We start from the raw sequence: 13,350 nt of genomic DNA on the forward strand, positions 1-13,350 counted from the left end.
TTTTCTTCATGTACTTCAGTCAAAACAACATATTACAACAGATTGAATGTAGAAGCAGAAATGAGGATCTGGTTGTCTCAATAAGCCAGCGTTTTTTTTTGTTTTTTTTGTTTTTTTAAGATTTTATTTATTTATTAATGAGAGACACACACATAGAGAAAGAGAGGCAGAGACACAGGCAGAGGGAGAAGCAGGCTCCATGTAGGGAGCTGGTTGTGGGACTTGATCCCGGACCTTGGGATTATGCCCTGAGCCGAAGGCAGATGCTTAACCGCGGAGCCACCCAGGTGCCCAGTAAGCCAGCATATTAAAGAGATTTGAAGAAATGTAAAACAATGCCACTTTTCTTGTAAATTTTATTTTATGTATTTTATATTTTGGGAAAATTAATTCTCAAAAGGATATATTTTTCAGCATGTATTTTTAATGTTAATATGTAATAGGTTTTATTTAATTTTTTTTTGAAGATTTTGTTTATTTATTCATGAGAGACACACAGAGAGAGGCAGAGACATAGGAAGAGGGAGGAGAAGCAGGTTCCATGCAGAGAGCCCCATGTGGGACTCGACCCAGGACTCCGGAATCACGCCCTGAGCCAAAGGCAGACACTCAACCGCTGAACCACCCAGGCGTCCCCATTTAATTTTTTTCTAATAGATTTTAAATGAATACATAATTTGGAGTGCTCTTAGTTTTTATTTTAATATGTAATTACTGACAGTTGTAACCCATATAAACTGAAGCTCTTTTGGGTTCCTCCATGGTTTTTAAGAGTTTAATAAGATCCTGAGACCAAAACATTTGAGAACCTCTAGAATAGACCACATGCTCTCTGAGAGGAGGGTACTGTCCTACTGACCCTTAACCTTCTATTTCTTGACACATTGGAATTGCTTAATAAATATTTGTTACGGGGGATCCCTGGGTGGCTCAGCGGTTTGGCGCCTGCCTTTGGCCCAGGGTGTGATCCTGGAGTCCCCGGATCGAGTCCCACATCAGGCTTCCTGCATGGAGCCTGCTTCTCTTTGTCTGTGTCTCTGCCCCTCTCTCTCTCTCTCTCTCTCTCTCTCTCTCTCTGTGTCTCTCATGAATAAATAAATAAAATCTTTAAAAAATAAATAAATATTTGTTACATAAAAAATAGGGATTTACCACTGAATCACCATATTGGCTTTAATTCCTGCTCAGCCTCATTTCTTTCTTTCTTCTTCTTTTTCTTTTCTTTTTCTTTTTCTTTTTCTTTTTCTTTTTCTTTTTCTTTTTCTTTTTCTTTTTTCTTTTTTCTTTTTCTTTTTCTTTTTCTTTTTCTTTTTCTTTTTCTTTTTCTTTTTCTTTTCTCTTCTCTTCTCTTCTTTTCTTTTCTTTTTTTTCTTTCTTCTTATCAGTTTACTTTTGTGGGCCTGTAGACTCTGAGAATAGTTGGAGAACTTTAGTTGAGATAGATACATGTCAATTGCAAATTATTTCTCTTCAGGAGAATTAGAAAAAAGACTTGAGTTTTGAGCATAGGAAAGGGACTTTTAAACAAGGAAGCAGAGCAAAAATAGAAATATTTGCAGGAAGGAAAACAAACTTTGGTTAGAAAGAATTGCATTTAACTTTCTGAAGAGACTCACAATATGTATTTTGATACTAAGGTGCACTGGGCAGACTCAAGATGATATAATTGGAAATGGATTTTATTTTATTTTTAATTTAATTTATTTAGTGGGACTAAATTATTTATTTTAGGGAGGGAGGGCAGAGGGGCAGAAGGAGAGATAGAATCCTAAGAAGGGGGGTTCCCTGGGTGGCTCAGTGGTTTAGCACCTGCCTTCATGCCTAGGGTGTGATCCTGGAGTCCCAGGATCGGGTCCCGCATCGGGCTCCCTGCATGGAGCCTGCTTCTCCCTCTGCCTGTGTCTCTATTTCTCTCTCTGTGTCTTTCATAAATAAATAAATAAAATCTTATAAAAAATAAAAAAAGAATCCTAAGTAGGCTCTACACCCAGAGTGGAGCCCCACCTGGGGTTCAGTCCCACAACCCTGAGATCATGACTTGAGCCCAAATCAAGAGTCAGATGCTTAACTGAACTATCCAGGCATCCCTAGAAATGAATTTTTTTTAAAAATTTTTATTTATTTATTTGAGAGAAAGGGAGAGTGAGAGGGGAAAAGCAGACTCCCTGCTGAGCAGAGAGCCTGACATGGGCTTGTTCCCAGGACCCTGGGATCATGATGACCTGAGCTGAAGGCAGATGCTTACCTAACCAGCTGAGCTACCCAGGCACCCTTGGAAATGAATTTTAAAGAAATATCTCCTCAAATACACTTAGGCAGGTAAAGATTACAAACCACATTTTGTCAGTTCAAGATTTCGTGTATTTTTGTGTCTCTCGGTTTATCTTTGGAACTGGGAGTTAAAAATCAATAACTTAAGTAGAAAAATCAACTAGAGGCATTGAAAACTCAGATGAATAATAACATACAAGAGAAATATCTTAATATTGATTTTTTTGTTGTAAAACAATTGTATGATTCTTAAAATTTTTAAGGAATGCAGTCATTGCAATTCTTTTAAAATCACAGTTAACTATTTCTAGTAAATGAGCATGAATTATTAGTGTGTTTAGGTAAAATGTTATTTTTTATTTTTACTTAATGGATTATTTACCTATTTTGTTTTGAGGAAAGTAAATTTTATTCATGAAAGCCATCTTAGGTTCATTTCTGACCTAATTTTCCATTACTTTTATCTTTGAGATCGTGAACCTTAAACCATTAATTTCCCCCATTATAGCGATTACATGAACTCTACTTTTAAAACGGGGGACTGACAACTCTAACTTTTAATAAATGAGGTAAAACAAAAGAAATTGGTAATGAAAGAATTGCTGTCACTTATGGAACTATGTGCTAGGCATTGTAGAGGCCAGTTATATATGTATTATCTAACACAAGTTTTTTAACTGCTTTGTAAGAAAAAGTATTACTATGGTTTTCCCATTTGATGGATAAAGAAATAGAAACCAACAGGGGTGAAGTAACTTGCCTAGGGTCTCACGCTAGTATGACAGAGTAAAATTTTGGACCCAGGTTTGTCTGATTACAAAGGTCATGCACTTACAATGCACTATACTCTCTAAGACTACGGAGAGACAATTTCTGAATATTGTGATGCTTAGGCTGATAAGTTGTCAGGGAAATAAGAGTTTTGTATTTATCAAGTTAAAAACCATTGTTTATTCATCAAAAATTTGTTGTGTACCTGTTGTGTGCAATGCGGTGTTCTCATAAGTGAGCTTGTGTAAGATAGATCAAATGTCTGTTTTCTTCACACTTTCATTCACAATGCTTAGTTGCCTTACTTGGTCTTATGTGTACACACACATGGAATACTCACAGATAGATACGTATGTACACGTACCTATTTCTAGTAAATCTTTGTTGAATGAATGAATTAAATAGGTGAAAAATCCAAAGATAAACACTATTCTCTAATAATTTAAAGTTTAGAGTAGGGCACCTGGGTGAACCAGTTGGTTAGGCGTCTGACTCTTGATTTTGGCTCAGGTCATGATCCCATGTCAGGCTCTGCACTTAGTGCAGAGTCTGCTTGAGATTCTCTTTCCCTCTCCCTCTGCTCTCCCCCCCCCACCAAATAAATCAATCAGTCTATCTGTCTGTCTGCCTGCCTATCTATCTATCTATCTATCTATCTATCTATCTATCTATTGTTTAGAAGGAAGAGAATCCTGAAGAAATAATATAGTATGACAAATGTTGTGATAGTATAATATATAAAAATATGATCTATAAAAGAAAAATTGATAAAGTTAACTTTATCAAAATTCAAAACTTTTTAAGTGATACCATTAAGAAAATGAGAAAACAAGCCGTACTGGGAAAAAATATTTCAAATACATCAAATTGCGTATCTTGATAAGACTGAAATCCAGAATGTATTAAGAACTTTTTCAGTGTGCGTGGCTGGCTCAGTCACTAAGAGAATGCAACTCTTGATCTTGGGGTCATGAATTCAAGCCCCGTGTTGGGTGTAGAGATTACTTAAAACAGAACGACCCCCTCTTTCAACACAAGACTACAATAAATGATTTTCAACAAAAGTGTGAAGACATTCATGGGGGAAAGTATAGTCATTTCAACAAATGGTGCTGGGAAAATTGGATATCCACATACAAAGGATGTGAATTAGACCATTATACCATATGCAAAAAGTAACTCAAAGTCGATCAAAGAACTAAACAGAAGACTTAAAACTATAAAGCCCTTAGAAAAAAAACATAGTAGAAAGCTTTATGGCCGAGGATTTAGTAATGATTTCTTGGCTATGGCACCACAAGTACAGGCAACAGAGAAAAAATTGGTAAAGTGATTTCATCAAAATTAACTTCTTGCATAAAAGGGCACTATTAACAGAGTAAAAAAAGCAACCCACAGAAAGGCAGAAAATATCTGCACATCATATATCTGATAAGGGGTTGATATCCAGGTGTATAAAGAGCTCTACAATTCAAAAACAAATAAACCCAACCAACCAGACTTCCCCTAAAGGAGATACTCAAATGGCCGATAGCACATGAAAAGATGCTGAACATCACTAATCATAAGGGACATGCAAATTTAAAACCACAATGAGATGTCAGTTCATACACATTAGGATGGCTATTATCATAAAAACAGAAAATAACTAGTGTTGTTTAGGACATGAAGAAATTGGAGCCCTTGTGTGTTGCTAGTGGGAATATAAAATTGTACATCCTTATTGAAAATAAATGGTACAGTGATTCCTTAAAAAAATTAAACAGAATTACTGTGTATGATCCAGCAATTCTGCTTCTGGGTGTATAGTCCAAAGAAGTGAAGTCAGAGATTCAGATAGATGTTTGTATACCCATGTTTATAGCATTATTCACAATAGCCAAAAGGTGGAAACACACAAATGTCCATCAACAGATAAAGAAAATGTGGCATAGGGATCCCTGGGTGGCGCAGCGGTTTGGCGCCTGCCTTTGGCCCAGGGCGCGATCCTGGAGACCCGGGATCGATTCCCACGTCGGGCTCCCGGTGCATGGAGCCTGCTTCTCTCTGCCTGTGTCTCTGCCTCTCTTTCTCTCTATGTGACTATCATAAATAAATAAAAATTAAAAAAAAAAAAAAAAGAAAATGTGGCATATATATATATACAGTATAACATTATTTAGCTTTAAGAAGGAAGGACATTTTAACACATGCTACAACATAGATAAACCTTGAAAACACTATGCTAAGTGAAATAGGACAGTCATAAAAGGACAAACTGATTCTTCTTTGGAAAAGTTCCTAGAATAGTAGATTCACAGAGATAGAAAGTAGAATGGTGATTGCCAGGAGCTGGGGAAAGGGGAGAGTATAGGGAGACAGTATTTACTGAATACAGGATTTTACTTGGGGAGGATGAAAAAGTTCTGGAGTTAGATGGTAGTGATGGTTGCATAATAATGTGAATATACTTAATGCTACAGCCTGTACAATTAAAAATGATAAAAACAGCAAATTTTATGTTGTGACTATTTTACCACAATTAAGTTAAAAAAGACCACAAGTTAAGATTTAAATAGACATTTCACCAAAGAGTGTATATTCCTCTGGGCTAACAAAACCGGAGGATTCTTAATATCATTAGTCATTCAGGAGTGACTGCACAACCGCTAGACAATATTGAGTGTTGGTACAGGATGTAGAGAAACTGCCTTATATATTGCTGGTGGAATTGTAAGAGGGTATAGCCGATTTTGGAAAAATTGGCAGTTCTAAAGATGTTAGTCATAAAATTATATGACTCTGCATTTCCACTTCTATGTAATTACACAAGAGAAATATGTTCACACAAAGACTTGAACACAAATGTTCCTCCTACCATTACTCATAATATTGGAAACAGTCCAATATTCATTCACTGGTGATTGGTGAAACCAAACATTGTATATACACACAGTAAAATACTGTTCAGCATTAAATGGAATGAGCTACTGATACATTCTACAATGTGGATGAGCCTCAATATATGATACTAAGTGAGAGAAGCTAGACAAAAAGGCTACAAGATACACAATTTCTAGAATGAGCAAATCTTTGGAGACAGTAAATCAGCGGTTGTTGGGCAGAGAATGTGAGCATGAGTAGGAATTGACAACAGATGGACATGAGGGAGCTTTTTGGAGGTAATGGAAATGTTTTAAAACTGACTTGTGATGGTGGCACAACTGAATTTACTAAAATCATTGAACTTAAAGTTTAATGAGGAGTATTAGACGGTATGCCTGAGTATATCTGGGAAATTCAGAGAAAGCATCACCCAGAAAGCACTGGCTTGAGTAGAGTTAAAAACAGAGTTACAAAGGAATGGATAGCACAGACAGAGACCACTGTGAACCAGTGTGAAAGAGTATGATTTCAGGGAGTATAGAGGCTTGTCTAGTTGCAGCATAAAATTTGAGGCTAGGAATGTCAGAAGATAAAGCTAGGAGTAAATTTAAAGTAAAATGTAGCCTCCTTATAAAGTGATAGATTCTAAGCTGTTAATAATAACCTGGCAGGAGTATCAGGGGATTATTACAGACTTACTTTTGGTATGCTTTTGTATTCACAGAGTTGAACACAAATGTTGAAAAATGATGAGAAGGAAGAATATTTAAAACTCAGATTATTTAATCTTGTTTTGCTACTCTTGAACAAAATCCTGGTACTTCCAGTGTATTGCATTCTATTTATTTTTCAAGACCCAGTTAATAATAGCTGTTTCTGCTATATCTTGTCCAATGCCTCTTCACCTCTACCTCTTGCAGAGTCTCTTGTGTTTCTCCACCAGTATTACATTTTTGGTGTGGTACCATAATGCTTTCTTGTGAAACTTCTAAGATCCTTGATAGGGGAAAGTAATCATATTTTCTTCAAGTTTGTAATGTCAGTGTTTGGCATTATATTTAGCACACAATGGGTGTTCAGTTGTAAATTTGCTTGTGAGAACTTTGGAAGAAGGATCAGTGAAGCATAGATCAAAGGTTTGGGGGAATTTTATATGAAAATAGTCTACAAAAAAGGTAATGGAAGGACACAAGGTGAAATTTTATAGACTCTTAAAGGATTTGGCTTTGTGTTGAGGTGAATAGTTCTGAATCCCAATTTTGAATACTACTTTTCATTGATTATTTCTTCCTATCTAGAATTTTAGAGCTGGAAAATGCCTTTAGAGATTATGTAATCTAGTCTTCTCTACTTTTTGTGATCATAAGCCAGTTACTTAAACCTTTTCAAGTCTAAGTTTTCTCCTACATACCTCATTGTTGTAAAGATTGATTGAAATAATATTTAGACATTTTTAGTCTTCAATCCAGTAAGTGGTTAGACATGACAAATTGAATGAATTATATGAAGTTTACTATAAATTGTGGCTAGATTTGGGCTAGGATCTGATGTCTTGAATTTTGATCCAGTGTTTCCTCATTGTCTCATAATTGGTTCTTCTTTCCATATTAGTGACCTTTTCCATTTTCATTTGCAGTTTCCAATTTGATCTGGGCTGGGGAAGAATATTGCAAATTTACTCATTCAGTCCATTCTAATTATGCATTAGTATGTGCCAGTCACTGTGGTAGGTATAGGAAAACAGATGAATAAGGAGTGGTCTCGATTCTCAGGGAGTTTGGTGTCTAGAAGTAGAATATAGACCTCCCAGGAAAACCTAAAAATTAAATGTGTAGAATTAATGTGGATGGTGTGGAGGATTTAAACAGCCTATCTTGTGAAGGAAACATCTGGGGTCAAAGCCTTTATAGAGCAGCAAAGGAAAAGTAAAATAGGTAATCACCAGTGGGAAGGAACCTGAGGGATGTGGGAATGACTGACTTATTGCTTGGGAGTTTTGTGTGGAAGGTGGTATCATCATGGAACATTCTGGGGAGAAACTGAAGATATTGTTTATTTAGAGTGAAACCAGGATTCCAGAGGTTACAGTAGAATAGACTAGTATGAAAAGAGCCCAGGAAAGGAAATAATTAAGTAGGAAGTACATAGGAATAATAAAAGAGAAGGCAGTGTTAACATCCTTCTAGCTCTAATGTAGATTCTGAGTTACTACTTTCCATCTTATGCAAGAATTCCTTTGAATTTGTTGTCATCTAACTATTATAATCAATTATCCATTCTATTATTTGCTGACTCTCCCAGGTATAGTATAATTTATTAATGACTTGGGCAACTGATATGCCATTATGGTTTAGTTCATGAGGTTGAATCTCTCAACAGCATAGCCTTAGGACTAGATTAACTTAACCCCACATGAATGAAAATTGAAAATGGTACTGGAAGTTGAAAAAAACTATAGTTTGGTATAATAAGTAAGGCTTTAATTCTCTATATATTTAATGTCTTTGTGTGTATGTGTATGTGTGTAGGTTAAATGTATCTTTAGAATACAGTATGAAGAAGTCTTGTATATTCAAAGGCCTATTGAAGAAGACAGAAGAAAATTTTTCCAAGAATTGATTCTCAATCAGGCATCAATGGCTCCACCACGAAGGAAACACACTGGTAAAGTTCCTAAAGCCTTTAGAAAAATGGGGGGAGGGGAGATGGGGAATAGAGTTAAGAAATGCCCTTTGTTGGAGTCACTTAAAAAAAAAAGATTATTTATTTATTAATTAAAGAGAGCACACAAGCAAAGGAGGAGGGGCAGAGGGAGAGGGAGAAGTAGGCTCTTGCTCAGCAGGGCTCTATCCCAGTACCCTGAGATCATGACCTGAGCTGAAGGCAGACACTTAACTGACTGAACCACCCAGGTGCCCCTTGGAGTCACCCTTTAAAAAAAAAATTTCTTTGTGGAAGTAAAGTCAGTTTTTTAGATTCTACTTCTTTTTAGATGGACACTTGCAGAGTGGTCATTGTGTTTACCTGACTTGAGATTATGAAGTACAGTCTCATTGTTACGGCTTTATTAACAAGTGACTGTTAATGTAGTATTCTTTATTTCAGTCCAGCTGCTCTAGTAGATTTCACATTCTGAGGCTCAAAAAGTCTTCAATTCTGCTCTGTTTTAGCCAACTTAAGTATAGAGGACTTGAACCATAAGTTTGAGAACACCATAGGGTGTGCTGATTATTTTGTGGGTCAGGGTAGGTGTGATGAGTCAAGAGCTGATTAGAATGTTTGCCTTTTCTGGCTTATTGATTTTTCAAATATTTATTAAGCACCTATTATGTTAGATACCTTATGGTAGGCATTTGGAAACCTATCATGACTTTAAGCATTAGAATTTTCTTGGAGTTGGTCTAATAGCATAGTATTTCAGATTTCAGCCCCTTGACTTTAAGTAAGGAATGCACTCTAAGTTGCTCAGAAGACTCTAATCTTAAAGATAGATAAAAGATAAGGTCTTCTTTGTAATCTTTCATACTCTTCTGGAAAATAGCAGTTCTGTTAAAAGTTTTTAAGTGTCTTTCCCCTCTTCTGTATTTTATGTTTCTCATATGGTTGGTTCTTGTAGGATATTAAATACATTTTCACCCCTTGCAAATCCTTGTTTTTCCATAGTTGTTCTGCTTCTGTTTTTTACTAATTAATTATTCAACACTTCAATCATTTTATTGTTCTTTAGAGTAACTCCTTTTCACATTTTCTCAGAGTTCTAAAAATGAGCACCTATCAAATGACTATAGTTGTGGGGTTTTTCCCCCTAGAAACCTTGGAAAATTAAAAATGGAAGTTACACCTGATTATTGGGTGTTACCTCCTGCTAATCTAAATAACAATGTTTAAAATATTTCATTATGAAAACAATTCATTTTAATAAGGCATCCTGCATGCTCCCAGATATGATTTAGTCTCACAGATCGAATTATCTGTGTTAAAAATTAACATAATTATTTTTCTTTTTGAGTTGATTCTGTTAACTTTAATTTTTTCATCTTAGGGGCTATCCTAGAAATCAGAGAAAAGTTTTAGAATTTTAATCCTGAAATTCAGTGTGATATTGGGAAAATCTTTTAAGGAATTAGGGAATGATATCTTTAGGAAAGTTAATACTTTTTGAGAAGATTTTTTTTTTTGTTTTAGGATAGATATAGTGAATATTACAGTTTTTTTTTAATATTATAGGTTTTACATATAACACTTTAGACTGGATTTACCACCTATTTGTCTTCCAGGTGTTTTTTTAAAAAAAGATTTAATTAATTAATTAATTTATTTATTTGGGGGGGGGGAGGAGGGAAGGAGAGGGAGGAGGGGAGGGAGGGAGGGAGACGCAGAGACACAGGCAGAGGGAGAAGCAGGCTCCGTGCAGGGAGCCTGATGTGGGACTCCATCCTGGGTCTCCAGGATCACAACCTGGGCTGAAGGCAGTGCTAAACCGCTGAGCCACCTGGGCTATTCCCCCCCACCTTTTTTTTTGAGAGAGAGAGATTGAGATTGAGGGCGGGGAGGGGCAGAGAGAGGAGGAGAATTTTGAGCAGGCTCCATGCCTAGCAAGGAGCCTCAAAACAGGGCTCAGTCTCATGGCCCTGAGATCATGACCTAAGCTGAAATCAAGAATCAGACACAACCAACTGAGCCACCCAAGTTCCCCCGGTTTATCAATTTTTTTTGCTCCCTACACAGGTGTGTACCTACGCCCCTACTATGGTGTACTAAGAATATGAGCGCAGAAAACTTGTCTAAAATTAGAACTCTTTTGGGGGCAGGAAGGATCAAAGAATTGTTACTTGCCTATTTCTCTTTTGTGCATATAAGGCAATCCCATTTTGAGAAGGTTTTTAAACAACATTGACTTTACGAAAAATCAGTATACAGTTCTTCATCTGAAGATATTTTGTTGATTTGAAATATTTTTCATAAGTTGTATGTAAATGGTATTTCAAAATAAAATTATTTAAAATCATATCATTTGACATTTAAGGAGTCCTGTGAGTTGTCTTATGGAGTAAATCTATTCTCTACTGTTGGTTTCCATTCAAATTTTTACTTGCTGGTTTTGCAAATGGTTCTTGTATATTTAGAATTATTTTTTGAGTGAATGATAGAAAAGTAACTGAGGTCCTGGCTCTGCCATGTTGGAATCTTAACATTTTATCCCATCTTCTTTAGGTCTCTGTGCTATGGAAGTGCTTCCCCTTGCACTACCTTCTCCACCTCGTCAATTATCAGAATCAGAAAAAAATCGGATGGAGGACCAGGAGGAAAATACTTTAAGAGAGTTGCGGTTGTTTCTCAGGGATGTAACCAAGAGGCTGGCCACAGATAAACGCTTTAACATCTTCAGCAAACCGGTGGATATTGAAGAGGTCTTGTTTCAGTAGTGTGCAAACAGTGAAGTTGAACTGGCTAAAAGAAAAAAATATTGACATCTTTTTTTGGAAGGAAAAAAAGCAAAGGCATGGATGAATATTACCCCTAGCCTGTAAAATTTTAATCCATGTGATAATTACTAATGTCACCAGCAAATATCTGGTGACTTTTGGATGAAAATAGTGACCAATTTGTATGTCCTCTTAATTAGTATTGATCTTTGTGATCTCTTACTCTTCTGTTCAAGAAGAGGATTAAAAGTTACTTTAATGAAATGTCCATACAAAACTATTTTTATTCCAGGATAAATCTTGCTCTTAAAAAGTATCTTGATGTTAACCAGTCAATACCAATTACTTTGGCATTTTCCAAATTATGTATATTTTAGTGAAAGAGTTGGGAAAGAAACCTGAAATTTATCTTTCATATTTTGGAAATGCCTGTGACTAAGATGCTGTTTGAAGTTAAGCATATCCTATGTAGCTAAAATTGTTTTTCCCTGCAAGGATTTTTCTCTGCTCCCAGTGGAAAATTTCTCACTTTCTATGTATATTGTTTTGTGTCCTTGTGGGAGCATGGTTTGTGATGATAAGAAAAGAAATTTTCCATTTGGAATCTACTATAATATTGTGGATGAAATTTTTGGTGGTGTTGTTTTTGTTTTTTTATCCTGGGATAATATAGTGTGTGGATGAACACAATACAGTCTTTACTGGCCTTCTTCTTATAGTTCAGACTCCATGTTTGAACAGCTTTGGTGTTTTTAGTTTTAATTTTTTCTTCATCTTTTTTAATTTGAATTATGAAATGATTCATAGTTTAATGTTGCGTCCTTGTTGTGAAATCTGTACTTTTGGACCTGAGCAGATTCCTTTGGAATCATTACCTCATCTGTGACTGGGAAGAATGAGCTATCATTGTTTTTTTCCCCTCTGAAAACAGTTATCCCACCCCAATCCCCCCCTTTTTTTGAGTAAAAGGACTATTTCTAACTTTATTTGTATATTTCTCCATGATACATAGTTTTATATATTTGATCCTTTTAACAACCTCACAAGGTCATTATTATTCTTATGTTGCAGCTGAGGAAACTGAGGCTCCCAGGCAAGTGACATAGCCAAGACTCAAAGGTTTTTTGAAATTTAAAGTCCACATTCCTTCCATTATATCACAGTTATACCTTAATTTTTTTTTTCTACTGCAATGGCAGGAATTGCCTAATTTACTTTTGCAATTAATACATACCATTTTATATTTGCGGAACATTTTTTTCCCCTTTTAGTGTTATCAGATAATCTTGAAACTATCAGCCCACTTTCTTTTTCTTTTTATGAGATTTTATTTATTGATGCGGGGGGTGGGGAGAGAGAGAGAGAATGAGCAGGACAGGGGTGAGCAGAGAAGGAGGGAGAAGCAGGGAGCCTGATGTTGATGTGGGGCTCCATCCCACACCCTAGGATCACGACCTGAGCCCAAGGCAGGTGCTTAACTGGCTGAGACACCCAGATGCCCTCAGCCCACTTTAAAGATTATTTTAGATGTTTATTTTTGTTTCAAATTGGGTATGGGACCCTGACACTTACTTGATAATGGCTTGACTTCAAGTCAACCTCCCATACTGGGATTAAACCAATTTTGCCTTTTCCCCCAGAACTCTTTCTAAACAGAAGAGGTGATCAGATTTCAGATGCCATCTGTGATAGAGTAAAAGTTTTATAAAGGATGGTAGGGCATTGGAAGGGGATAGAAAATGTTGGTCAGATAAAACTTTTATTCAAGGATTATGTTTCTTACTTTCTCTTTTATTCTTATGTTCTTCTGTTACTTGTTCTTTGTTCTTGAAGCTGAAAATGTAGAGGTCTCTGTGAAACATGAGGGAAAGACAATATTAAAAATTTTTTAAAAAGATTTTATTTATTTAAGAGCATGAGTGGGGTGTAGGGGTGGGGGGAAGGGGCAAAGGGAGAGGGAGAAATAGACTTCCTGCTGAGTAGGGAGCCAGATGTGGGGCACATCCCAGGACCCCAA

At 36.2% G+C, this 13,350-nt stretch overlaps 1 protein-coding gene across 2 annotated transcripts in view; it reads left to right on the plus strand.

Moving 5' to 3' along the window:
• ATAD2B (ATPase family AAA domain containing 2B) overlaps positions 1-13,350 on the plus strand; it is a 156,985-nt gene that overhangs the window by 112,416 nt on the left and 31,219 nt on the right. Inside the window, exons 20-21 of one of the 2 annotated variants that reach the window (XM_077843971.1) lie at positions 8,436-8,571; positions 11,122-11,303. In XM_077843971.1, coding sequence (XP_077700097.1) covers positions 8,436-8,571; positions 11,122-11,303 — 318 coding nt within the window. Of the gene's footprint in view, positions 1-8,435; positions 8,572-11,121; positions 11,319-13,350 lie in introns of both variants that reach the window. The other variant, XM_077843970.1, reaches the window with a different exon arrangement.

The sequence above is a fragment of the Canis aureus genome, chromosome 12, assembly GCF_053574225.1.
Source record: "Canis aureus isolate CA01 chromosome 12, VMU_Caureus_v.1.0, whole genome shotgun sequence".
NCBI classification, from domain to species: Eukaryota; Metazoa; Chordata; class Mammalia; order Carnivora; family Canidae; genus Canis; species Canis aureus.